At 41.0% G+C, this 23,977-nt stretch overlaps 1 protein-coding gene across 1 annotated transcript; it reads left to right on the top strand.

The window, feature by feature from the left end:
* Positions 1-2,586: 2,586 nt before the first annotated feature.
* UPF3B (UPF3B regulator of nonsense mediated mRNA decay) lies at positions 2,587-23,456 on the top strand. Its single transcript, XM_074199581.1, has 10 exons — positions 2,587-2,904; positions 4,125-4,231; positions 4,417-4,523; positions 9,014-9,112; positions 11,166-11,276; positions 13,400-13,443; positions 13,837-14,025; positions 16,278-16,438; positions 16,838-17,147; positions 18,720-23,456. Exons 1-10 carry the CDS (start codon positions 2,650-2,652, stop codon positions 18,864-18,866), a joined length of 1,530 nt encoding a protein of 509 aa, XP_074055682.1. The 5' UTR covers positions 2,587-2,649; the 3' UTR covers positions 18,867-23,456.
* The last annotated feature ends 521 nt before the right edge of the window (positions 23,457-23,977 follow it).

The following is a 23,977-nucleotide window of genomic DNA, read 5'->3' as shown; positions in this document are numbered from 1 at the left end:
GGTGTCTTTGTCTAGACAAGTTTTGTCTTGTTGCCTGTGTCCTGTTCCTGAGTATATGTCATTCTCCTTAGTTTCTGTTTCTGCCACTCGCTGACTTTTGTTCTAACTTTAAGTCATCTGTCTCTATTTTTATCCTTCCTGCTTCACTTAAAACAGTCATTATACAAAAGTGATATATATTTACTATTTTTTTTTAAAGATTTTTCAAGGCAATGGAGTTAAGTGGCTTGCCCAAGGCCATACGGCTAGGTAATTATTAAGTGTCTGAGGCCGGATTTGAACCCAGGTACACCTGACTCCAAGGCTGGTGCTCTATCTACTTCACCACCTAGGCGCCCCGATATATATTTATTCTTAAGGGGAAGAAAAGACCCTTTCTTTTAACTCAAAAAGGTAATTGAAATTCCAGAACCCAGTCTACCCAAGTTTGAGAAACCGCAACATTTTTCTTGATTCTTCTTTCTTCTTCATATACCCCACTATCTACATTTGCAAGATAAGGTGCTATGTCCTTCTGATGCAGGCTATATCAAAACTAAAAAACAATTTAGGATTTTGAGCTGGAAGGAATCTCAACATCATCTAATCCAAAGGTATGAAGTTAACCAAGTACTGGACTTAGTGCTGAGTCCAAATGTGAAATCAGAAATTTCCTACCCATGTGCCTCTGAACAAGTCACTTAAAATTTGCCTCAGTTTCCTCATCTGTAAAATGGGGATAATAATCTACCTCTCAGAGTTATTGTGAAGGTAAATGAGATATTGTAAAGCACTTTGGTAGCTACTATTATTTTTACAGGTGAAGAAACTGATACTTAGGGCAAATATCAAAGGAGGTTGAAGGCAGAAGTATAAATTCAGGTTTTCTGGATCCCTTACTTATTTTGTGCTTCAACTAAGTTAACAATTTGGGAATTTGCATTTAAGGTATGATTCAGTCATTATTTCATGATTACCAGTAATTTTGGTTTTGGCTAGAAAACTTTGCAACCGTAGTAGAAATTGGGTTTAAGTAGACCCACAAGTGATTATTTAAGGCTTCCTATGCATGCATACTATGCTAGATTGGACAAAAGTCATTTAACCCTGTTTGCCTCAGCTTCCCCATCTGTAAAATGAGGTGGAGAGGAAGTGGCAAACCACTCTGGTATCTTGGTCAACATAGAAATGTTGAAAGCGATATAGGGCGATTGAGAACTTGATGCACTGTTGTAAGAGTTGTAAAATGATTCAACAATTTTGTAAAGCAATTTGGAATTCTACCCAAAGGGCTGTAAAACCATGGCTACTGTGTGGCTTGAAAGTACCATTGCTAGGTCTATTTTCCAGAAGAGATGAAGTATAGGGAGAAAAGAATCCAATATGTATAAGAATATTTAAAGCAGCTGTTGTCTGGTGGTGGAGAGGTAGAGATTGAGAGAATGCCCAGTGGTTGGGGAATAACTGAAGAAACGGTGCTATGTGATTGAGATGAAATTTTGTTCTGTTATGGGAAAAGACCAGCATGCTCTTCGTAAAGAAGTTATAAGAACAAATGCAATCGGGAATGTACCTTTTATAGAGGAATAGCCATATTACAGCATGATCAGCTGTGAATAACCTCCCTTTTCTCAGCAATATTATGACCCAAGAAAACTTCTAAGGAGTTGTGATAAAGAATACTATCGGGGCAGCTAGGTGGCTCAGTGGATAGAGCACCGGCCCTGGAGTCAGGAGGACCTGAGTTCAAATTCAGCCTCGGAAACCTAATAATTACCTAGCTGTGTGGCCTTGGGAAAGTCACTTAACCCCACTACGTTGCAAAAAAAAAAACTAAAAAAAAATACTATACATGTCAAAGACAGACGTGATGATGGTGTCTGAATAGAGACTGGTGCATGCCTTTTTTTCTCATTTTCTTTTTCTTGAGATTTCTCTTTTTGGGGGAGGATGGGTGTTGTGGTTACTTTGACTCCATGGCTATGGAAGGAATGTTTTTCATGACTATATATTTTTTAAGCTATGTCAAGTAACTTGCTTTGTCAGTGGGGGCCCGTGGGGGTGGGAGGAAGGGAGAGAATTTGGAAGGCAAAGTTTTGAAAGTGGATGTTGGAACTTGTTTTGGAGGATTGTTACTAAGTAAGTGGATACCGCTCGGGAGGGCTTAAGTTTAAATCTGACCTCAGACACTTAATTGCCTGACTTTGTGACCTTAGGCAAGCTGCTTAACCGCATCGCCTTGCAAAAAGGAGAGAAAAAAAATGAAGGATAACCATCATCATCATCATCATCATCATCATCATCATCATCAGGCTTTCCTAGTCCAAGACTTCCAAGTCTTGAAAAGAGCGAGAGCTAACTCGGTCCGAGACCGGAAGTCGCGTTGGGCATGCTGGGGCCTGTAGTTTTCTGGATGGTTGTTCAGAGTGCTCCGCCCCCAGGCCGCGCCCAGAGCCTGCTGGGGAAATGGGCCCAGGGCGGCCTCGGGCGGGTTCAGGCGGAAATGCTAAGGGAGGGAGCCGACCCTTTTCGGGACAGTCTCGCGAGATCTCAGTCACTGCAGCAGGATTGCGGGTTGGCCCGGAGGGTTTAAGAGGAGGGCTCGGGCGGCGGGGTGGGACGGGCCTTCGGTGATGACAACCCGACGCCGTGCGGGCTAGAGGCCGGGCCATGAAAGAGGATAAGGAGAAAGCGAGGCCCAAGGAGAAGCGGCCGCCCTCCTTTGCAGTCTCGTCTGCGGCAGCAGCGGACACCGCGGCGGCGGCGGCGGCAGGCAAGGCGGCGGCGGGCCCTGCAGCCTCGGCCCCGGCCCCACCCGCAGCCGCGGCGGCAGCCAGCGTGAGCTTCGGAGCTTCGGGGGACGGCGCCAAGGCCCAGGACAGGAAGGCGGAGCGCTTCAAAGAGAAGAAGGAGATGCTGAGCAAGGTGCGGGGCCACGTGCGGGGCCCGCCCCTCCCCCACCCGGCGCGCCCCGCCGGGCACCAAGTGGCTGGGGGCGGGGCCCTGGGGGAGGGGGGGGGACTGGCCGAGTTGGGGGGGGCCAAGCAGGGGATCCAGGAGAGGCAAAGGCAATACCTGCGGTGCCCCCCTGGGGCTGGGCCCCCACTGGGGGCTCGCCACCCCCTCCCCTCGGGCAAGCTGCTGCTCCCATGCGCGCGGCTGGCCCGGGCCGGCCGGGCGGGGATGGGGGACAGCGCCGGCCTGGTTTTGCCCAGCCGGCGGGTGTGCTGAGAGCAGCCGAGAACTCAAGGTTGGGGACGAAGTTGTTCGTCTGCCCTTTTGTGGACACAGCCCAAAGCGGCCGGCTGCTTCCGCGTCAAATTTTAAAAGCCAAAAAAAAATGGTAGTCCTTGTGCTGGGCGCAGGCAGACCCCCGAGACTGCTTAGCTGCTGCCACGGGCAGGACATCTCAGGAAGCCTGTTGTTCTCTTCTGTAAAATGAGGTTGGCCTCGATAGCCTCTGAGGGCCTCCAAAGTCTTGGGCACAAGTTGACAGGGACAAAATTGGACCAAATGCAGTGGTCTTCCCGGTTTCCCTACCATGAAACCATCCCCTGCACACTGGACTAGATTTAGGGGAACTGAATTTAATCCTTAATTATCAATTATCCCTGTTTCTTAGGGGGCTTATGCCCCCTAATAATCCATCCCTCACCAAACCTGTGAGTTATCTCACCCTTCCTCACTAGGTTGTTGTGAGAAAAAAACATTATAAAGATAGAAAAGCTCTTCTCTTGTAATCGTAAAATGTTAGCTAAAACATGACCATTTGGAATTAAAAACGAGGCTTACCATCAAGAAACAGTAGTCTAAAATAGTCTATCTCATGAATGCATAGGTTAAAATCAACTGCAACTTGAACCATCACGACTGAGATACGTTATACAAATTGTCAGACAAACGAGAAAAATTCCTGCCCTTGACACATAATCCCAACTTGTACAAATCAGTTAATTTTTTTTTCAATGCCTTATTGAGGCAACGTTTGGGGAAGCTATGAAGATGCCATTCGGTACCAGCAAAAAATAGGTTGAAAGATGCCCCAAAAAGTGAAATCACTGATTGGAGTAAAGGCCAGACTAACCTAGCCATTGTGGGAGGGGAAACTAATGCTGTTGTCCATTCTTTTTTCTTCTTGTGTCAAGGTGATCATTCGGAGGTTGCCTCCAACTCTGACCAAGGAACAGCTTGAAGAACACCTTCAACCTCTGCCTGAACATGATTATTTTGAGTTCTTTGCAAACGATTCTAGGTAAAAAAAACAAAAAACAAAAAAAAAACATCTTTTGGTTGTTTTTAAAGCTCCACCAATGCTTATCTTGCTAATGTTTCTCATTACACTTTGGGACCTATTTCTATGCATAAATAAAATGCATATTTTGAAACTCAGCAAGGCACTTTCCAAGCACATTTACTTTTTGTCCTTTCTTTCTGCAGTTTGTATCCTCATATGTTTTCTAGAGCATACATCAACTTTAAAAACCAAGAGGACATTGTTTTGTTCAGGGATCGATTTGATGGTTATGTTTTCGTTGATCACAAAGGTGAGTCCTGGTAACTAATACAAAGAGAGCCTTTGAAATATCTTGCTTGCCTTAGAAATGTGGTGGTGTATCCTGTGTCCCCAACACAGTCTGGGAGAATGTTTGCTACAATAACCAAGATATTTTTACTCAGGCAATGGCCTTAAGGTCCACTCAGTAGAATGTTAGATTTGAATTGAGGACGATTTGGGTTTGAATTCTGCTTCTGAAATTTACTACGTGATACTGCCCAAATTGTTTGAGTTGTGAAATCTTGAAGCAGCTCTTTTAACACTTAGAAAATTCTAAGTTACATAAAAGTTAGTTTGCCTAGCTTGAAGGGGTTTCCACAAGACAAAGTCACAAGTCATGGCCTTTTTTTTTTTTCTTTAGCATGTGAATTTAGTAATCATACCTGGAAGTACAGCACTCTGAACAACCATCCAGAATTCTTATTAATCTCTTAGATATCAACCAATTAGCAACCCTTCATTATCTACTATATGTTAGCTATTCTGCTAACAATGAGCCCAGTACTTCAGAGTCAAGGAGATTTCAGCTTGATTCTCCCATTTACTCACTTTATATTTTGGGGAAATTGTGTCTTTTCTTCTGGCTTCCATATCTTTTCCTAGATCTAAGCTACAAGGAACCTCAAAGGCAACTGAGCCCAGTCCCTTTCTTTTTGCAGTCCATTGAAGTTAAAGGACGTACCCAAAGTCACTTAAGGTTGCTAGGTTTCCAAGGTTGGATGCCAACCCAGGTCCTCTCACTTCCCATCCTTTGCTTCTTCCACTGTGCCATTTTTTCTGTCCCTTCCAGTCCTAACATTCTAGGGTTCTCTGCTGTCTTCATAGGTTAGTAAAGTGAAAGAATTCCCCACTGTTCACTGCCCATCTGATATGAATTATTGCCAGCTCTCACCTGAATGATGCCTTGTTTTAAATACTTGAATGATGATGGAAACTTGTTGCCTATATAAAGATAAATAACAGGTTTCTAATATTCACTCACAGCCCCAATTCTTTGTCTATTATTGACTCAGTTGAGCTCAAACCTTTTAAGCCACTGGTATTTGAAGATAATGTTGTAAATGTCTTCCCTAATGCGATTATTTCTTCCCAAATGAGTCTGAAAAATTCTCTTCTTAACCCTACCAATATGCTCTGAAGCACAGGTAATCCACCAATTATTACTCCACTTTTGACTGTATAATCATAGATAAAAGGAGACTTTGAGGGGAGCTTTCAGGTTTTGAGTATTATTCCAACTTTAATAACATGAAAGTCTTCTTAAGGAATAAATGTTATTGCTGCTTTTAGTTTTACATAACATTGACATCTTAAAAAATTTCTTTATGATGAACTTTAACATGAACAGATTTGAGCAGTTCACTCTATAAAAGAGAATAGAAAAGAGGGAGATATATATATCTGGAGTCGGGAGTACCTGAGTTCAAATCCAGCCTCAGACACTTAATAATTATCTAGCTGTGTGGCCTTGGGCAAGTCACTTAACCCCATTTGCCTTGCAAAAACCTAAAAAAAATAAAATAAAAGGTAGGAAGGAAGATTTCCTCATCTGTCTTCCTGGAGACAGGATTTATTATTGCCTTGATAAAATCATGTTCTTTTTGAAATGCACTCTCCTGAATTTGTTCACTCTGCTCTGCATCAGTTCATCCTAATCTTCTAAGGTTTCTTTGAATCCATCATTTAGTTCTGAGAAAGTTAAAAGGCATTCCATTTTAATGTAAGAATGAGCTTATTTTTTTCTTTTGCTACCTACCAAAAAAAGGGCTATCTTGGTAAGTAGTGTGTTCCTATTGGAAGTGCCTGAACAAATAACTTAGTCATTAAAGTTGAATGACTCTTTGAAAAAGGCTATGTGGGCAGCTTGGTGGCATAGTGCATAGAGCACTGACCCTCGAGTCAGGAAGACCTGAGTTCAAATCCCACCTCAGACACTTAATAATTGCCTAGCAAGTCACTTAGCCCTATTGCCTAAAATAAATAAAATTTTAAAAAAGAAAAAGGCTATGGAAGAAGTTCCTGTAATAAATGGAAAATTAAAGTAGCCTCTCCTAAACTTTGGAAAATCTTAGCAATCCTCTTTCTTAAGAAAAATTAATTTAAAAAGATCAGGATAGTTTTTATTGATTTTTCTATTTCAGTATTTTAGAAACTATTTTGAATTTTGTTTTTGCTATGTCAAAAAATGAATCAACTATTTGTCTCTTTGAATTGTTAATGATGATGGTTTCAGTCTGTCTCACTAAAGTATGCAGCTTAATACAATTGTCCATTAGAATCAGAAAAAAATGAATTTTAAGTTTTGAGGCTAATGAAATTCATGTCAAGTGATTTAAAAAAGGGAAAAAGCATCATTCAGGTGAGAGCTGGCAACGGGCAGTGAACAATGGGGAATTCTTTCACTTTACTAACCTGTGAAGACAGCATAGAACCCAAGGAATATGGAGGATTTTTCTCTTTTGCTATCTTTCTTTAGTAGTTCAGTATTCTGAAAAGACTGTTTGTTCCTTCTTTTTCTCCTCTGAGAAATCATTAATCTCTTTATGCCTATTCTGACATCTGTAGTAACCTTAAAGCAACATCCACATGGAAGGTAGAATTATATAAGCTATCAGATGCTCTTGGAGAATGATTTAGTCAGGATGGCACTTTCTGGAAGAACCATGACTTGAAAAACAAAACATTTTCATCATTTTGGATGGAAATTTTTGCACAATCCTTGCTTATCTTCTGTAATTGAACAGCTCACAACTTTTTAATGGATGCCTTTGAGTCGTGATTCTGATTCATGATGATTCTGTATAATTCTTTCTGTGTCTAGGATAGGACTGTTGGCATTTAACAGAAGTGGTCCAGAATACTGTGATTCCACTTATGCATGTCTCCTCCCTTCTTGTCAGCTGGTTCTTTCTGCTCCTGCCTGTAGCCTTCCCCTTCTAAGGACAGTAGGTTTGGAAATTAGAAAAATAAAAATGGATTTGTGTGATCTCTGTGATCCATATAGAAGCCATTTCTTATAGGATTGTAGATGTAGAGTTAAAAGGGACCTTAGAGGTCATGTAATTTTAGTCTAAGCCCTTGCCCAAAGTCACACAAGTAGCAGAGCAGAGGTTTTTGAACTCAGATCTTCTTACTCCACCTTCACTGCTTTTTCCACAACAGGATGATGTTCTTCCTTCCTGCAAAGTTTCTTGAATGTTTGCCTCTGGTGACAGTGATCCCAGATATTGCCCTTAGGTGTTTACAGGTTGTGTTTTCCCTGCTATTGACAGGGGAACTGATGTCCCCTTGATGGCAGGGACTAATGTTCATAATTTTACACCTTGCTTTTAGAACCATTTTTTAAAAAATGAACTGACTCCTATAATGAGGGCATGAGGGGGCCTTCTAGGAGGAAAGTACATAAGTTTTTTTTTTAATTTCCTGCCTTTCTGCTCTCTTTCAAGAAGATGAGGAATTACGTTTCTTTTCAGTAAGTATGTGAATAGAGAACTTCCAATGAGGAAACTCTTTCTTTTGGCACCTATTTTGCAACTTGCCCTTAGTGGGCACTGAGAGGCATATGACTTGCCTAAGGTCACATAGCCAGGAAATGTTTAGAGATAGGACTTGAATCTATGTTGTTTTATTCTGAAGCTTGCTTTCTAGTTACTGTCTGTCCACATTACCAGACTGCTGTTATTGTATAGCAAATATCTAATCTCCAATCCAGCCTCAAACATGTGGCTCCCCTTATGCATTATGTCTTCTAGAACTGAGGGGCCCTTTCTGTAGTCCCTCTTTTTTACTTTTACTTTTTTCTTTTTTTTTTCTTTTTTTTGTTAGGATTTTGCGAGGCAAATTGTGTTAAGTGGCTTGCCCAAAGCCACACAGCTAAGGTAATTATTAAGTGTCTGATCCAGGATTTGAACCTAGGTAGTCCTGACTCCCAGGCCAGTGCTTTATCCACTGCGCCACCTAGCTGCCCCCCACCTCTATTTTTTTAAGATGATTGGAATTCAACCCTATAAAAATGCCTTCCTTTCTAAAGTTGTCTTTTCTTGTGATAGTTGAGTTTTTTGTAACCCAGGTTATAATGTTTTTCTTAATGATGAGTGATGAAGAATTACCAGGGGAACAGCCTTGGATTTGTTATCAGAGGTCCTGGCTGCCAAGTCACTTACCTTCCTTGCAGCTCTAAATCTGAACCTAAGACCCTATAGCCACTAGTTAGATTCTTCAAAGGAAATGACTTGAGTCTCTTACGTGTATTTTGAAGGCACTACCTTTATAAAAGCATATAAAAAGACAAAAACATCATTGTTATCTCTCATATCCTCAATTTCCTCATGTGTAAAACCAGGACTGATAATACACCTCTGCCTGCCTCTTTGTTTTTGTAGCAGCAAGTAGGGAACAAATGGGGTGTGAACCATAAAAATATATTTGAGCAATTATTGGTGTGTGGGGGGGTTTATTGTGGTTTTTTTCACCAAACAGGTCAGGAGTACCCTGCCATAGTGGAATTTGCTCCTTTCCAAAAATCGGCAAAAAAGAAGAACAAGAAGAAAGATGCCAAAACTGGAACTATTGAGGATGGTACGATACTACCATGGTGGTATATGGGGTTAGAGTTGGTGGGGAGGGGAAACTTGCATTTTTTTTTTTTTTTGCTCAGAAGGTGAAGATAAAATATAATTCAGTGGTGGGGACTGTTATATTCAGTGGTTAGTCTTTAGAGGAAAGTCTGAATTCCGCCCCCCCCCCAGAAGAAAAGATTATTGATTTTTCTCTTAACTGAATTTTATTTGTAGCCTTTGGGGACTGTAGTATAGTTAGTGTAATAAATCCTATATTTCTTGCTGCTTTTGGTGATGATGATGAGGACCTTTGTTTGTAAGATGAATATACCTCAAATGCAACAAGAGAAACCACTGTTTGACCCAGAACTTCAGTTTCTTCCTCTCTCAAATGAGGGAGTTGGACCCATTTTCTGACCATGTTAACAGAACTGACTTTGGTTTCCCTTTCTGTCAACTTCACAAATGGAAAATCTGTGGAGAAGTATTAGCATGACTCAGAATTAATGCTCAGTTAATCACTCTGTGCTCTAAACTTGGAACTTGTATTTATATGTATGTTGATAATGGTCTGCATGCATCAGCTCAAATTAATAGACATGGAGTAGTACTCTCAATCCTAGCTACCACTTGAATCTACCTAAGCTTTCGAGGTCCTGGTTCTCATGGTCACCTGACCTTTTACAAAACTATTTAGAACAACCGTAGATGGTATTCTATAAGGAAAATATAATGTAAACCTATTAACAATTTACTTATTATGAATTCAGATGCATTGATTTTTGGATCATCACATCTATCCCACCTTGTTTTCTAAATAATTTCTTCCCCTGAAAAACAAGGATTGGGCAAATTAATAACTAGCATTTATATGATGCTTTAAGATTGGCAGAGGGCAACAAGTTTATTTTCTTTGTTCCTCATAATAACCCTGGGACAGAGGGGATATTATTATTATTATTACCATTACCATTTTACAGAGGAGGAAATAAGAGACTGAGAACATAGTTGATTTGCCCAGAATCACACAGTTAATATATCTATGTCTAGATAAGAACTCGGATATTTCTGATATCAAGTCCTGTACTTTTTTTTTTGGCAAGGCAGTGGGGTTAAGTGACTTGCCCAAGGTCACATAGTAGGTAAGTATTAAATGTCTGAGGCCATATTTGAACCCAGGTCCTCCTGACTTCAGGCTCAGTGCTCTACCCACTGAACCACCTAGCTGCCCCTGGTCCTGCACTTTGAACCACTTTGCTACCTCATTAACTCTAAGGTGTCTTCCAACTCTAGATCTATGATCCTTATCCTACTTCTTAACCTTGGGCAAGCCACTCAACATTTATGAGACTCAACTTACTCCATTATAAAATGGGAGCATGTGTTAGATGATTCCATCTCAATCAGAATCCTGTTAGCCACAGGGTTTGGCATTTTTTGAAACAAGTGCCCTGGGAAGAACTTGAGTGATCTTTGTCACCTCAAATGCCATGTTCAAGAACTTAGATTAGATCTCCCTGAAGTACTGTGAGAGGCATTCTCATAATGCTAATATAAGAGCATTTCATGTTTTCCTGAAAAGTTCTACAAAAAGTAAATGTAGATTACATTCAATCAAGAAACATTTGTTCAGTGCCTCCTCTGGGCCAGTCACTGTGCTAAATCCTGGCAACTAGAAAAAGAGGCAAAGGACAGTCCCTGCCCTTAAAGAACCTGCCAACTGAAATTTCAAAACAGCATGGAGGGAGGGGAGCATTCTGATAGTTTGGTAGTCTGTAGATACTATCATGATGAGACCTCTTGCAAGTGTGACTGGGTTGGGTAGCTGGGGCTGCAGCTGCTGCTGCTTTTAAACAAAGGGGGAAGAGGGGGTACTGTGTGAGCAAGTTCTGCCCTTTGGTGTACCCTTATCAAAGAGCCAAAGCAATAAAATCTCAAATGGGCTTTGTCCTCTCTTTTTGGGGAGCCAAAGTTAAGTTTGCATAAAGTAGTGAGAGAATCCTTCTGAAAGACAATTATAAAGTCAGCCACCAAAAGGCCCAACTGACCTACTTCCTCAATTCCATATTTAGATCCCGAATACAAGAAATTTTTGGAGAGTTACTGTGCAGAGGAAGAGAAACTGACATCTACTCCGGAGACTCTGTTAGAAGAAATAGAAGCAAGAAATAAAGAGCTGATAGGTAAGAGTGGAGGGAGGGCAGAGAGAATGCTCTTAAGGTAATGCATGTCTCTTAAAAGGGTCATGATTTTTATTAAATTTTACGATATTCATTATGAACATCACTATTCTATAAATAAATGGTAAGTGTAAATCTTGGGAGTATATCTTTTAAATCTATGTTATGCCTTTCTTTTTTTCTGTCAACTTTTGGCTAAGAGCTAAATAACGTACATTTGACTGTACTTGGCATTATATGGCATTATATATCCATAGTCATCCATTTTCCTACCTAAAGTCTCTTCTCTTGGAACTAAGATTCATTATCCCTCTCACCTAAGCTACTTCATGTACGTGATTGTACTCATTGTCTTACGTTGTTCTTTTTTCACTCTTCCTCAGTTCATACAAGTCTTCCCATGTTTCTTTGTATTCTTCATATTTGTTATTTCTTTTAGTGGAATAACATTCCATTGTATTCATAGATCACTTTGTTCAGCCGGTTCTCAGCTGTTCTCCAATCAATGGGCACCTACTTTGTTTCCAGTTTTTTGCTGTCACAAAAAGAGCTGCTATGAAAACCTTTGTATATTATGGGGCCTTTCTGTTTTTTATCTTCTTGGGGTATAGAGGTTTAAGAATTGTAAGTTTTAGGACCTTTGAATTTCTGGTAAGTTTTTGAAGATATTTTGATGTTTTCTACTACTTATAAATGAGTATTTCTAGCTAAAATAATATGCATAAGCCTCTGTGCCAGGCCCTATTCTCTTTTCCTTGCATACTATTGACCTTGGTGATCTCATCAATTTCCACAAGTTCAAAGATCATCTATGCAGATGGTTCCCACTTCCATTTATCCAAATCTATCTTCTCCCTCAAATGTCAATCCTGAATTGTCAACTGCCCAGTGATTATTTCAAACTGCAGGGTCCTATAGCATTTCAAACTCAACAGATCCAAACTAGAACTAACTTCCAATTACCCAGGTTCACAATCTTTGTCATCATGGATGACTCACCTTCCCTCTCCTCCCATCCAGTCCATTGCCAAATTTTGTTGTTTGTACCTCTAAGACATCTCTAATCTATTCCCTTCTCTCCACTTTCATAGCTACCAACCTAGTTCAGACTCTCATCCCTTCTCATCTGGGCTATTGCAGTAGCTTTCTGATCCATGTTCCTTCTTCAAGTCTCTCTCTAGGCCAGTCCCCTTCCCAGATGTCAAAATGATTTTCCTTAAGCCTTTGGTCAGTAAACTCCAGAGGTTCTCTTTAAGCCAAAATTCAATCTCATCTATTTGGCTTTTAAAGCCCTTTTGAAAACTGATTCAACCTGACTTTTCCAGCCTAGTTATGCTTTACTCTTGAACTCTGCATTCCATCTAGGCTTACCCTTCCTCTATTCCCCACATAGGAGATTCCATCTCCCATCTCCAGGCCTTTGCATTAGCTGTGCTCTGTGACTGCAGTGTACTCCATTGCTTTGGCCTTTGGGGATCTGATTTCCTTCCAAACTGGAGACAAGGCTTCTCAACATGAAGCTTTTCCTGTTTCTTCCTCACAATTCCCTGCCCCCCCCCCTTACTCTATAGTCAGATGTGAGCTCTTTGAGAACAAAGGCTGTTTTTTGCTTGTCTTTTATTTCTAACACATAACACAAGGCTTGGCACACAGGCACTTACTTGTAAGCAAATATTTGCTAGTTAATTGATGGGAAATAAAAGCTTTATAACAAATCATTTCTTTTTCTTTGGCTTTGTCATAAAACCAAAATCATTTGCCTTAAAAAATCCAGGTGTAACTGGAATTCCTTCTTGAAGGTTGGCTAGCTTCATTCACATTATTTGGTTATTGCTGAAGAGGTGGTATTCACCCCAGGATCATGCCCTTGGCCTTAAATACCACCCACATCCCCTTCTGAAAGCCCAGAGCCAAGATCCTCTCTATAAGAGCTTGGAAAGAGCTACAATGTGCTGAACAAATGTAGGAATTGTTTTTGCTACTAGGTTTGAAATGAAAAACTTTCTTGTGATATGTTAGAAATTTTCCTTCAAAGTCCATCATTTTCCTGACTCTGAAGGTCAGAAGAAAGTTCTTTCTAGGTATATAATTGACACTCAGTTTTTTCCCCCCTTATATTTATGTAGCCAAGAAGACAACTCCCCTTTTGAACTTCTTGAAAAGCAAACAGGTAAGAAATATAATAATGTTAATAAACTTGATCTCATTTACACTGGAAAGGAGGGGGTAGGTGGTGGCCTTCTAAGTACATATGCCTATGGTTGTTCCTAGCCACTTGGGCCCTGAGGTAGGAAGAGACTAGTCCCACTGTATTTAGACTTGGCCCTTCTGCTTGTTCTCTGGATGCCCTTTGTCTTCTTGAAAGCCATTGGTAAGGCATTTAATCAACTGCCTAACTGGGGCACCTATCCTTTCTTCAAGAAGGCAGGCTTGGACTTCGTGGACAGGTTAGGGAAGGGAGGTTGCCTTTGCTAGATGTAAGGTACTCCGCATGCTTTGGCTTCTCAAGACTTTTTTTTTTGGTGTCCATCTTTTTTAAAAGACTTTGAATCTTTCTTTGCAGAGGATGAGAGAAGAAAAGAGAGAAGAGAGGCGGCGGAGAGAAATCGAGAGAAAAAGGCAAAGAGAAGAAGAAAGGAGAAAATGGAAGGAAGAAGAGAGAAGAAAAAGAAAGGATACAGACAAGATAAAGAAGATTGAAAGAGGTCCAGAAAAAGAAAGGGATAGATCAAAGGATGAACCAAAGATTAAGGTATGAAATCCATGTTGCAGAAAAGTCGCATGGAACAACTTCCTGAAACATGTATGGAGTGTCCGTGTTATTGAGTGTCGGTGTAGATGAAAATAAAGTTTCTTGTGGCAAACCAATAAAGCAAACTTTTTTCCTCCAACACTATCATTTTACTTTGACAAGTGAGAAGCCCTTGAGAGCATTAATTAGCACCTCTCATACCATTTAATTTGTCATTACAAATTTTGTCCTTTTTGGGGGTCCATTTTTGCCATTTAACATACTCCATTATTGGATTTCTACTTGCTTCATTTTCTCCCAGTTGAATAGCAAAGCGGTAGACCTTTCTCCACATTTACCTTCACACTGACACTCAATTGAGTTGGCTTGTCTGTGTGTTTTCCCACTGTCTTCTGGTACACAGGCTAGAAACTGCAAATCACCCAAATGTCAAGGCCCAGCACAACAGAGCTGAGAGAACCTGGTACTTTGTCATATAATCAGGTCTTAACCAAGTATTTGGCGTGCTAGGGTTAGCAGTGGAAACACCTTTTATAGGTCTGAGGATGGGGTTGCAGTGACAAGCCACAGGCCTGACTTCTCTTTGCTGCATATCCCATAGCTTATTAAAGAAGAGGAGCTGGCTAATCCCGCTCCCTCTTCCCTCTGCCTTCACTGTCTACAGGTTAACCCAGTTGGGTAGGGGCTACTGAGGATGATGGGCCTGCTTGGCATTCTGCTCCCTCTTTTGTCCATGTTTTCTCCATTCACTGTGCACAGGAGTCAGTAGCCAGCCAGCCAGCAAGCAGCTCCCAGTCACACATATTCCAAATCTCTCCTCAAGGAAGGATCTAGAGCTAGGCCCTGCTAGCTCCACCTCTGGATCAAGGTTTGGGGAAGCTTTTGCTCTGCCAAACTTCGTGGAGTAATTTATTCCCTGAAAATTTGGGGAAAGGGGGACAATTTGCCCCCAAACAGGAAGCAACCCCTATTCTACTCACGGCAGTGGGAGGCCTGGTCTTGCCCTACCCCTGTACCCGGTTGCTTCTCTGGGTTCTGGAATCCCCTCAGTTCCTGGGCCCCCAACTCATTCATGGGGGTGAGGTACATCCCAGGGCTTCTTCTCAGTCTCTCATCCACACCCTGCGCCTGCCACCTCAGCCATGACTTGTGCTTTTCCCACCTCTTTCCAACAAGGCAGCTACCCATAAGCAGGAGACAATATATTTACATTCCTATTAGAGTACTAAGTATTCTGGCTCTCCCAATGCCCAGTCAACTCCTTTCCAAGAAGATGCTTATTGGAGAGGCAAGAAGAACATCCACTCTGGACCAGCAATGTGATACCACCTAGGATGATGCTTTGCCTGTCGTGCTGTTCAGATTAAACTTGAGCCCTTTGCAGGGGACTTGTTTGTTTCTGCTTAATTAGCTCCTGCTTCAGTGTGTGCTGTGCTATCAGGCCCTTCGCTCAGTGACGTAGCGCTGCATGAAGCCTTCGTTCTAAGACTTGGAGTTCTTATGCTTTCCATAAGAATAGATCTTGGTGCTATCCGTCACTCGGGGAGGATTTTGGAGGGTTTTCTAGGGAAAACTAGGCTGGGGACATAGAGGGGGTTCTGTTTACCTACTGGGAATCTTAGAGCTCATACCTGCCTGTGTGGTGGTTTTGAACCCTCTTGTTTTAACAAGTAAACGTTAATTATCTGACTCCTCAGCAGAGATGGAACAGCAGTCTCCCTTTTACCATATGAGGCATTTGACTTTATTAACCAGCTGCTGGGCAGTTCTTAACCATTCAACTGGGTGCCATCACAACAAAAAGCCTCCAGTACAACTGTTTGTCACTCAGAGCAGTAACCCAAACCAAACCCCAGCAACACCTGCCTCTCCAGCTTGTTTGGGTCCATGATGTAGTCTGCCACAAAAAATCACCAACCGCAATAGCTACACTACTTGCCTATGGACAACATGCTTAGAATTAGCTTTTCTAAAACTGAAGAGTTATGATCCTCTCACTATCCGGTTTCAGTGAGTAGTTGTGACCTGGACTCTGGTCTCGCCTCTTTTTAGTAAGTTACCTTTCTCTGTGCACTATCTATTAACCTGAAAAATGGAGTGCACCTCCAGTGGGGAACCAAATGGGAGCTTCTGGGAGTGATCTAAGGCTTAGAGGGGCCAAAGCATGGTTTTCTGTAGATGTTTTTTTTTTTTTAAAAAGGAACACTCCCTCTCTACCCCTCAAAATGAAAATAAACTTGTTCTTTTTCAAGCTGCTCAAGAAGCCAGAAAGAGGAGATGAAAAAGAATTGGAAAAAAGGGAAAAATCCAAGAGATTGGACAAAGAGAATCTGAATGAGGAAAAAACCAGTGGGCAGAGTAGTTCGGCGGCCAAGCGTTCTGATGGGGAGACGAAAGAAGAGAAAGCCAAGAAGTTAGTATTCTAGGGCTCACCAGCATGTCTCCTTTAGACTTGTCTCTGCAGCATTGAATTGAATTCTACGAACAGTTAAGTGGCTCCTATATGCAAGGGTGCTATTGGCATTGGTTGCTCTGTCCTGGCTTTGCCGCTGAATGAAGATCAGCTACTGTTTCTAATTAGATGGTGGGGAGGAGGGTCCATTAATGCTCCTTGTCCTGCATCTCAAAGCAGCTTTCCAGAGGAGCTTGACCAAATACTGAGTCATGACATGTGACCAGTTGCAGCACGCTCTTGTGGCCTTTTTTTTCCTAGGTAGCTTCATTTCAATAGCCAAGTCGAAAGCACAGTGTGTCTTTCGCTTATGATGCCCAAAACGCTGAGGGTTCATTCTCAGATTTGTTTTCCATGCAGATCTGAAGATGAGGGTGGCAAAGACCACAGGGAGAGGGACAAGGACTATGAAAGAGACAAGGAGCGAGAGAGGCAGCAGCGAGACAAGGAGAAACTGAGGCGACAAGAAGAAGACAAGAGGAGACAAAAAGAACGCTTTGAGAAAGAGAAGATCTTTCGAAGAAAAGAAGAAGAAATGAAAAAGGAAAGAGATCTACTTAGGGACAAAGGAAAGAGGAATGATGGTACAGATTTAATAGGCAACTCAGACAGAATGACCAAAGAGGACAGAAAAGAAGATGCAGCGAAAAGAGATCGCATAAGAAACAAGGTGCTACTTTAAATTTTTTTTTTTATTTTCACAAGGTGGTTTGGTGGTTTTTAGGGAAAACACTAAAAACTTAAAAAAAAGGATTATTAACTTGTTACTTGTTCTTTTGAAATCTTAAGTTTTTTTAATGGCCACTTTAAACAGCTTGCATTGACAAGGAAAGATAAATTAGGTTGGTGAAATCTAAAGCAGAAGAGCCATCTTGGGAGTGAAATTTCCCTAAAAATAAAACAAGGCTACTAAAAAAAACTTTGGACACTGAGCCTTCTGGTGGATGCTAATATGCAATGTGCAAAGTTATCTTCTAGCACAAACTCCTTGAAACACTAAACAGGGTGCTCATCTGGCCTTCTTTTGTGAAGCCTCATATTTTGAAGTACTGCTGAAATGTGTGCTTGGGATTAGGCCCAAAGGAGTGATGCCGCTTTTGTTCTGTCACTCCAGGAGAGGGTACACAAGAACCGATATTTGGGATTATCTGATATATAAAGGCTCTTTGAGGGGGACCTAGGATGAAAATTGTGGTCAAGGATTTGAAGGGTTGCTGTATAGAAGAATTGTTTTGCCTGACCTCAGAGGGCAAAATGGGTGTTGGTGGGGTTGAAGCTAGGTCAATTTAGCCTTCTTGTCAGGAAAAAAAAATCCTAATAATTAGAGCTATGGAATGGGCTACTTTGGGAGGTCGTGAGTTGCTCTTCATTAGTGGTCTTAAAATAAAGATTGATTGCTTTCTTCTTAGAGATGTTGTAGGAGTACCTTCTCAGGTAAGGGTTAATTAAGCTGGACGGCCTCTGGAGCCCCTATCAACTCGTAGATTATATGATTTGAATTAGAATTTCCAAGAATCAAATTAAGTCATGAATCAAAATAGATTACTTGTACAGAATGGCTTTGTCAAGTCTGAGTTCCAGCATGTGGTGGACCCAGAACTGCCTACCTGGATGTTATATTGTTAGTTTCTTAGTCTAGTGTTTTCACAGGGTTGTAGTGGTCTAAGATCATGACTTTGGGATAGGTCAGCACTAAGCCAAGTTCATATGTTTGTTTTTTATAATTCTTACATATGAGATCTTGGACGAGTCATCTGCATTGACAGACGTTTTTGATTTTATCTTTTGCTCCTCTGAAATTTCCTGCTAATTATTTGGTTTGTTTTTTTTTAATTTTTAAAAAATTCTAGCTGGAAAGAGGTAGGTGATGAGAATGGTTCCTAAACTGAAACATTTTAGGTTGGTTGAGTTCATTTTCAAATAGTCCTTAAATATGGACAGATGATTTGGAGCATGTGTTTTATGTGTGTCTTAGGTAGTTAGGAATGCAATATAGTGCTTTATAAAAATGATCTTTCATTTTGGATTTTGCAAGCAAAATCCAAGTCAAGGTTGACTATTGGACCATGCACTCAAATTTTGACCTTTGGGAAGTCTGCAGTCCTGGCCATTGGTGCCATTGAAGTTTTACTCCCACTGACACAATAGGAGGTGCTTAGAACATTCAAAAAGCTACGAAAAGGGCCAGAAGCAACTTGCAGGTCAAGTACAGCCCACTAATGCGTCTTACACTTCTCTTTAGGACCGCCCAGCCATGCAACTCTACCAGCCAGGTGTCCGGAGCCGGAATCGCCTGGGACCCTATGAAGACAGCCCTTTGAAATCTGCAGAGCCAGCTCCAGATAAAAAACAAGAGAATGAGAACAATAGTAGGAAAGAAGAGGAATGATGGGCCCAGATAGCTAACTGTTCTGACTGTACAGATAGCCAAAGAGCAGGAATCAAGCAGTCTAGCAGTGCCTTCAAGAAGAAGGAATAGAGAGACAGTATCTCAGAGGGTCCAGGTGCTGATAGGGCTACCTTTCAGACGAGCATGTTGGGGGCGGGGGGCAAAAGCAGAAATCTTTGTTCAAGAGGCCAAATTTGAGGCGATTTTTATCTATGCAGCTATTGGAATAATATTTTAGGGTTTTTAGATAATAATGAGGAAAATGATTTGAGGTTTACTTGATTTAAAGTTTGCTTGAAAGTGGAAATGTCTTCCATGGCCTTAATCATGGCACATCAGTATGCTAAAGGTTGGAAGCCTATAGCTGATTTTGAAAGGTTTTGGTCAGCTGAGAATGCTTGCATTTATATTGAGCTGCCTTTGAAGGAAGACTGGCTTTTCCTTAGTCAAACTTTATCATGGATATTAATTACAGAATTGGAATCAATTTGAATCAGAAAGCATCCTATTTATTAATTTAGGCTAAGAAAAAGATATCAGACCACTTCCCATGAACAGATGTTTTGGATGACATGGCAAACATAATCAAATAATGTCTACATTCTCCGTATGGATAAACTGGCTTTTTTAAAATATAGGTTAGAATATGAGAATATTTCAACCATTTCTTCCAGTTTGAATCTCTCTCTCTCTTTTTTCCAAATAGGATTACCCAAAATTCAACCCTCCAAAATTCGTCATTTCCATCATTGCTTCATCTTACCCCTTATGGCATGAGTACATTTCCTATCCCAGGCACAGTGGTCACTTACCATCTATGGTCACCTTTTATCAAAGGAGCTTTCAGTCTTCACTATTTTATACAGATATCAATAAAAATCTCACCAAACAGCAAGTCCTGAAGGCTGTTTTGAAGTACATTTACAAACTTTAAAATAGTTTTTAGTTGTAACTCAATTAAAAACCCATTTAGTTGCCCTGCTTTTATGTGCCAGAGCTTAGATAAAATACAGCAGGAAGAAGGCCTTTCCCTTCCTTGCAGAAGTCTACAATCTAAGGGGGGGGGGGGAATGTACTTCTTATAATTTTTGCATAATATTCGTGCATAAAAGGAACATGAAGTAAGGTAATATTAGGGAAGTGACATGGCCTAGGAAATAGTCAGCTTCTCAGGAAAACAACTTTAAAGTTATAAATTAATGGTAGAGGGAGTTTGCTCACTTGAGAATTCCCTATTGCATTAAAATTTTAGATTCTAATTACTATGAGTCCTGGCCCCTCCTGCCCCGCTTTGAATCAGATGAGGAAAAGACCACTGTTAACAAATGTTGAGCACCTCCTAAGAATCAGGTTTTGTGCTAGGCCCTGGGGGGGGGGGGGTACAAAGAAAACAACAACAAAAAAAAAAACATCCTGCTCAAGGGGAACTTTCTGTCTAAAGGAGTCAATTGCAAATAAGAGAAGCATCAAGAAACCCTAAAGAAGAAGGAATTTTAGCCAGGACTTCAAGAAGTGGAGATGAGGGGGGAAGGGTATTTTAAGCATGGGAGACAGCCAATGAAAAGGCCTGCAGTAGTGAGATGGAGTGTCTGTTAAGGGCCAGGGTGGTTACAGTGCCAGAGGAAGAAAGAGGAACTGTGGGAGAGAAGTCGTGATAGAAGAAATGGCAAGACTTGGCAGCATATTGGATGTTGAGGGAGGGGGTGAGAAAGCTCACGTTTAAAATATCACCTAGGTTTTGAGCCTTTTGAATTAATGGTAGTACCCTCAACAAGGGTAGTTTGGAAGAAGGAGTGGGGTGGGTTTGGAAAAATAAAATAATGTTTTTGAGATGTCTGAGGCAGTTAGAGGTGTGAGACTAGAAGTCAGCAGAGGTTATACACACACACACACACACACACGTATGTATATATAAATATATCTTGCAAATTTCATAAATTATATATATTAAAATCATTAGCTTAGAAAAGATCCTTAAGTCCATGGGAGCTAATGAGATACTCCAAGTGAATTATTATGTAGAGAAAAGAGAAGAGGGCCCAGGATAGATACTTGTGGTTGGCAGACATGAACTAGATGAAGATGCAGCAAAGGAAACCCAGGAGCTGTTCAGGAGGAGGAGAATCAGGGAAAAATGGATTTCACAAACCTTTTGAGTGACCTGTGTCAAAAGCTGAAGAGAGGGTAAAGAGGTTGAGAAGTGAGTAAAGATCATTGGATTTGACAACTTGGAGACCATTGGTAAGTTTGGAGAGAGAAATTTTAGTTTAAGAGGTCAGAAGTCAGACTGAAGAGAGTTAAGATGAAAGTGAAAGGAGAGCAACAAACATGTTACTGGGGGTGAGAGTAGTGGATCTGTTGACTTCCATTTCTAATGTCACAGACAGGGAGACCATGAAGGTTAGTTCTGGTCAGGGCCCTAGAGCACATGGTTCAAATTTCCATAAGGGAGAATTTCCAAAAGCTTTCAGGAAAAGGCAGAAGTAGATGGGAAGAGTTAAGGGTGGGTCCTGAGAAAAGGCAATGGGTCCCAAGCTGCCAGAGAGGCCCAAAGTTCCATAGAGAGCTTTTTGGTCTGTTACACCACAAATTCAGCAATGATAGTTATTTCCTTAATATTTTTTCCATCACTTTCTAAATTTATGTGCCTCTATTGAGCCTATTCTTATAGGAAAGAAATCAAAAGAAAGACAGGGATGGAAAGAAGTGAAGGAAAACTAAAAAAAAATTATCAACTAAATCTGACAGTATATACAGTATTCTTCACCCCTAGTGAAGAATTTCTCCCAAGAAGAGAGGAACATTTTTCTCATCTCTTACTGCACATCATAATCACACAGCATTTATTTTTGTTTTATTGAATTTTCCCCCATTTACATTATCATAATCATTGTATTTGCTTTCTCTGTTCTGTTTACCTGACTCCATGTTCATTTGAGTCTTCCAAGAGCCTGGGTGTTTGTTTGGTTTGCTTTTTTTTTTTGAATAAGGAAATGCAAAAAGCCAGCTACCTTGATATCTTGCAATAAGAGTAATGATAATGGCTTCTACCACATCCATAGTGCTTCCAACTTTACCATGGGCTCTCCTCCCAGCATCCCTGAGTGGAATTAGAAAGATTTTGAGCCCAGCTCTCTTCATCCCCAACTATGTGGCTATGGCCACAAAAACCATACCGTTCAGTCATATCTAGCTCTTCATGACTGCATTTGGGGTTTTCTCAGCAAAGATACTGGAGTGGTTTGCCACTTCCTTCTTACTTATGGGGAAACCAAGGCAAACAGGGTTAAAAGGAAGCTAGTAAGTGTCTGAGGCCACATTTGAACTCCAGAAGATGTCTTCTTGACTCCAGGCCCAACACTCTCCGGGTGCCCACCTAGCCTGAGTTAGGACTTTGGTTCAAATCCTGCTCCAGACACTATCGGTTTGACCCTGGACAAATCACTTCATTTCTCAGGCCTTCCATTCCGTCATCTGTAAAGTAACAGGTGTGAACTAGACCTCCAACTCCCCATTCAGCCCAAGATCTCTGAGCCCATGATGTACAGTTTAGCCTGAAAGCTTCACTCATTTCAGGTGAGCTGCATCCAACCAGTTGCCACCAGGGAACATTGAAAAGTATCCTGTGTTCCCTGGTAGTTGTGTCCAGATGTTGGGAGACACCTATACAAAAAAAGACACATATATAATATGCTCTTTTCCCTCAGGGAGTTTATAACTCATTTGAGCATAGACAACAAATTGCACACACTTTAGGATATTTATATGGTGCTTTACAGTTCTAAAGTGAATTACTTCCATCAACTCAGGGAAACCTAACAGCAACTCAGTGAGATAGATCACATCAGAAACTGTTTCCATTTTATCATTAGGCAAGGAACTGAGGTCCAGAGAGGGGAATTAATTCATCAAAAGTCTTGACTGGTAAGTGAAGGTGTTCCAAATTGAACTGGTCATCCTGATATCCCTTGATATTTCTTGTCTGATAATGCACCTTAATATATTTTAAAACTCAGCAGGACTGAGATCTCACCAATGTGGATATTTCCTCCAGTGGTACAGATGGCAGCCCATCCATCCATGTCTGGTCCTATTTGTCTCTGTTTCATGTAAAGCGTCCATCTGCGAATTGCCCAATGTGCTGGCATCCTTCCTCTGGGTGAAGGCCTGTACAGAATTCAGCCTATCCTGTTACCATCTTGATCCGTAACCAGTGCACCTCCTTGAAAAATAAATCTTGTTTTTATTGATATCATCTGGTTTTTACATACTTCCTCCTGATTTCTGATTATATCCAACTAGTGAGATAACAAAAGCACCCCCTGCCAAAAAAAAAGTGAAAAAAAGTTCAACAGCTACAATCCAGGATCATGGATCGGCCCTGTCTGACAATTTATGCAACGCTTCATACCCCTTGTGCCCCACTTTTGCAAGTAGGAAAGGGATGATTTCGTGTTCTGATGGTACACCCCTGGGATCTCCCATGTCATGTCTTAGACACTGCTCTACACCATTTCACTGAGGGGAAAGTTGTTGAAGTAGTATTTTGGTTCTCCAGTTATTTGTTCCATGGTAGAAGCCATAAATGCTCAGGGGTAGAAATCAAGACAAAGACAAAAAGTAAGAATGATTTAAGGAACCTCAGAGATTTCTTAAAAATAATTTTTATTTTGTACTACTTTGAAATTGACATTCATCCATACAATGAGCATTTCCATATAGAAAGATCAGAAAAGATTATACAGGAAATCACAAATCTGTTATATCTACAACTGCATCTTTATAAGTAATAAATCCAACACATTGTTTTCAGAATTTTCCTGCTTATGACTGACCTTTTTTCTCTTCCTTAGACATCATTTAGTCCCATGCCTCCATTTGGTAGAGGAAGCAATCAGGACTTGGGTCACAGACTTTCAAATCTAGGACTAGAACCTAGGTCTTCTGACTTCATACACTTTCCATTGCACCCTACTTAGCTTTCAATGTTGTGCCAGTCTGTCATGCACTAGCTCAGTCATAAAGAGACATGGAAACTTCCAGAATGGAGAATTTGTAGCTAAGAGCACACTCTGCTCTTAAAAGTGCAGAAACTCCATTTCAATGGGATT

The sequence above is a fragment of the Macrotis lagotis genome, chromosome X, assembly GCF_037893015.1.
Source record: "Macrotis lagotis isolate mMagLag1 chromosome X, bilby.v1.9.chrom.fasta, whole genome shotgun sequence".
Lineage (NCBI taxonomy): Eukaryota > Metazoa > Chordata > Mammalia > Peramelemorphia > Peramelidae > Macrotis > Macrotis lagotis.
Note: the sequence above shows the minus strand (reverse complement) of the source record. Positions and strands in the feature narration are given on the sequence as shown.

Coding starts and splice junctions, on each gene's coding strand:
- UPF3B (XM_074199581.1), top strand. CDS start 2,650: ATGAAAGAGGATAAGGAGAAAGCGAGGCCCAAGGAGAAGCGGCCGCCC. Junction 9,113..11,165: donor AACTGGAACTATTGAGGATG/GTACGATACTAC, acceptor TTCCATATTTAG/ATCCCGAATACAAGAAATTT. Junction 11,277..13,399: donor AAGAAATAAAGAGCTGATAG/GTAAGAGTGGAG, acceptor ATATTTATGTAG/CCAAGAAGACAACTCCCCTT.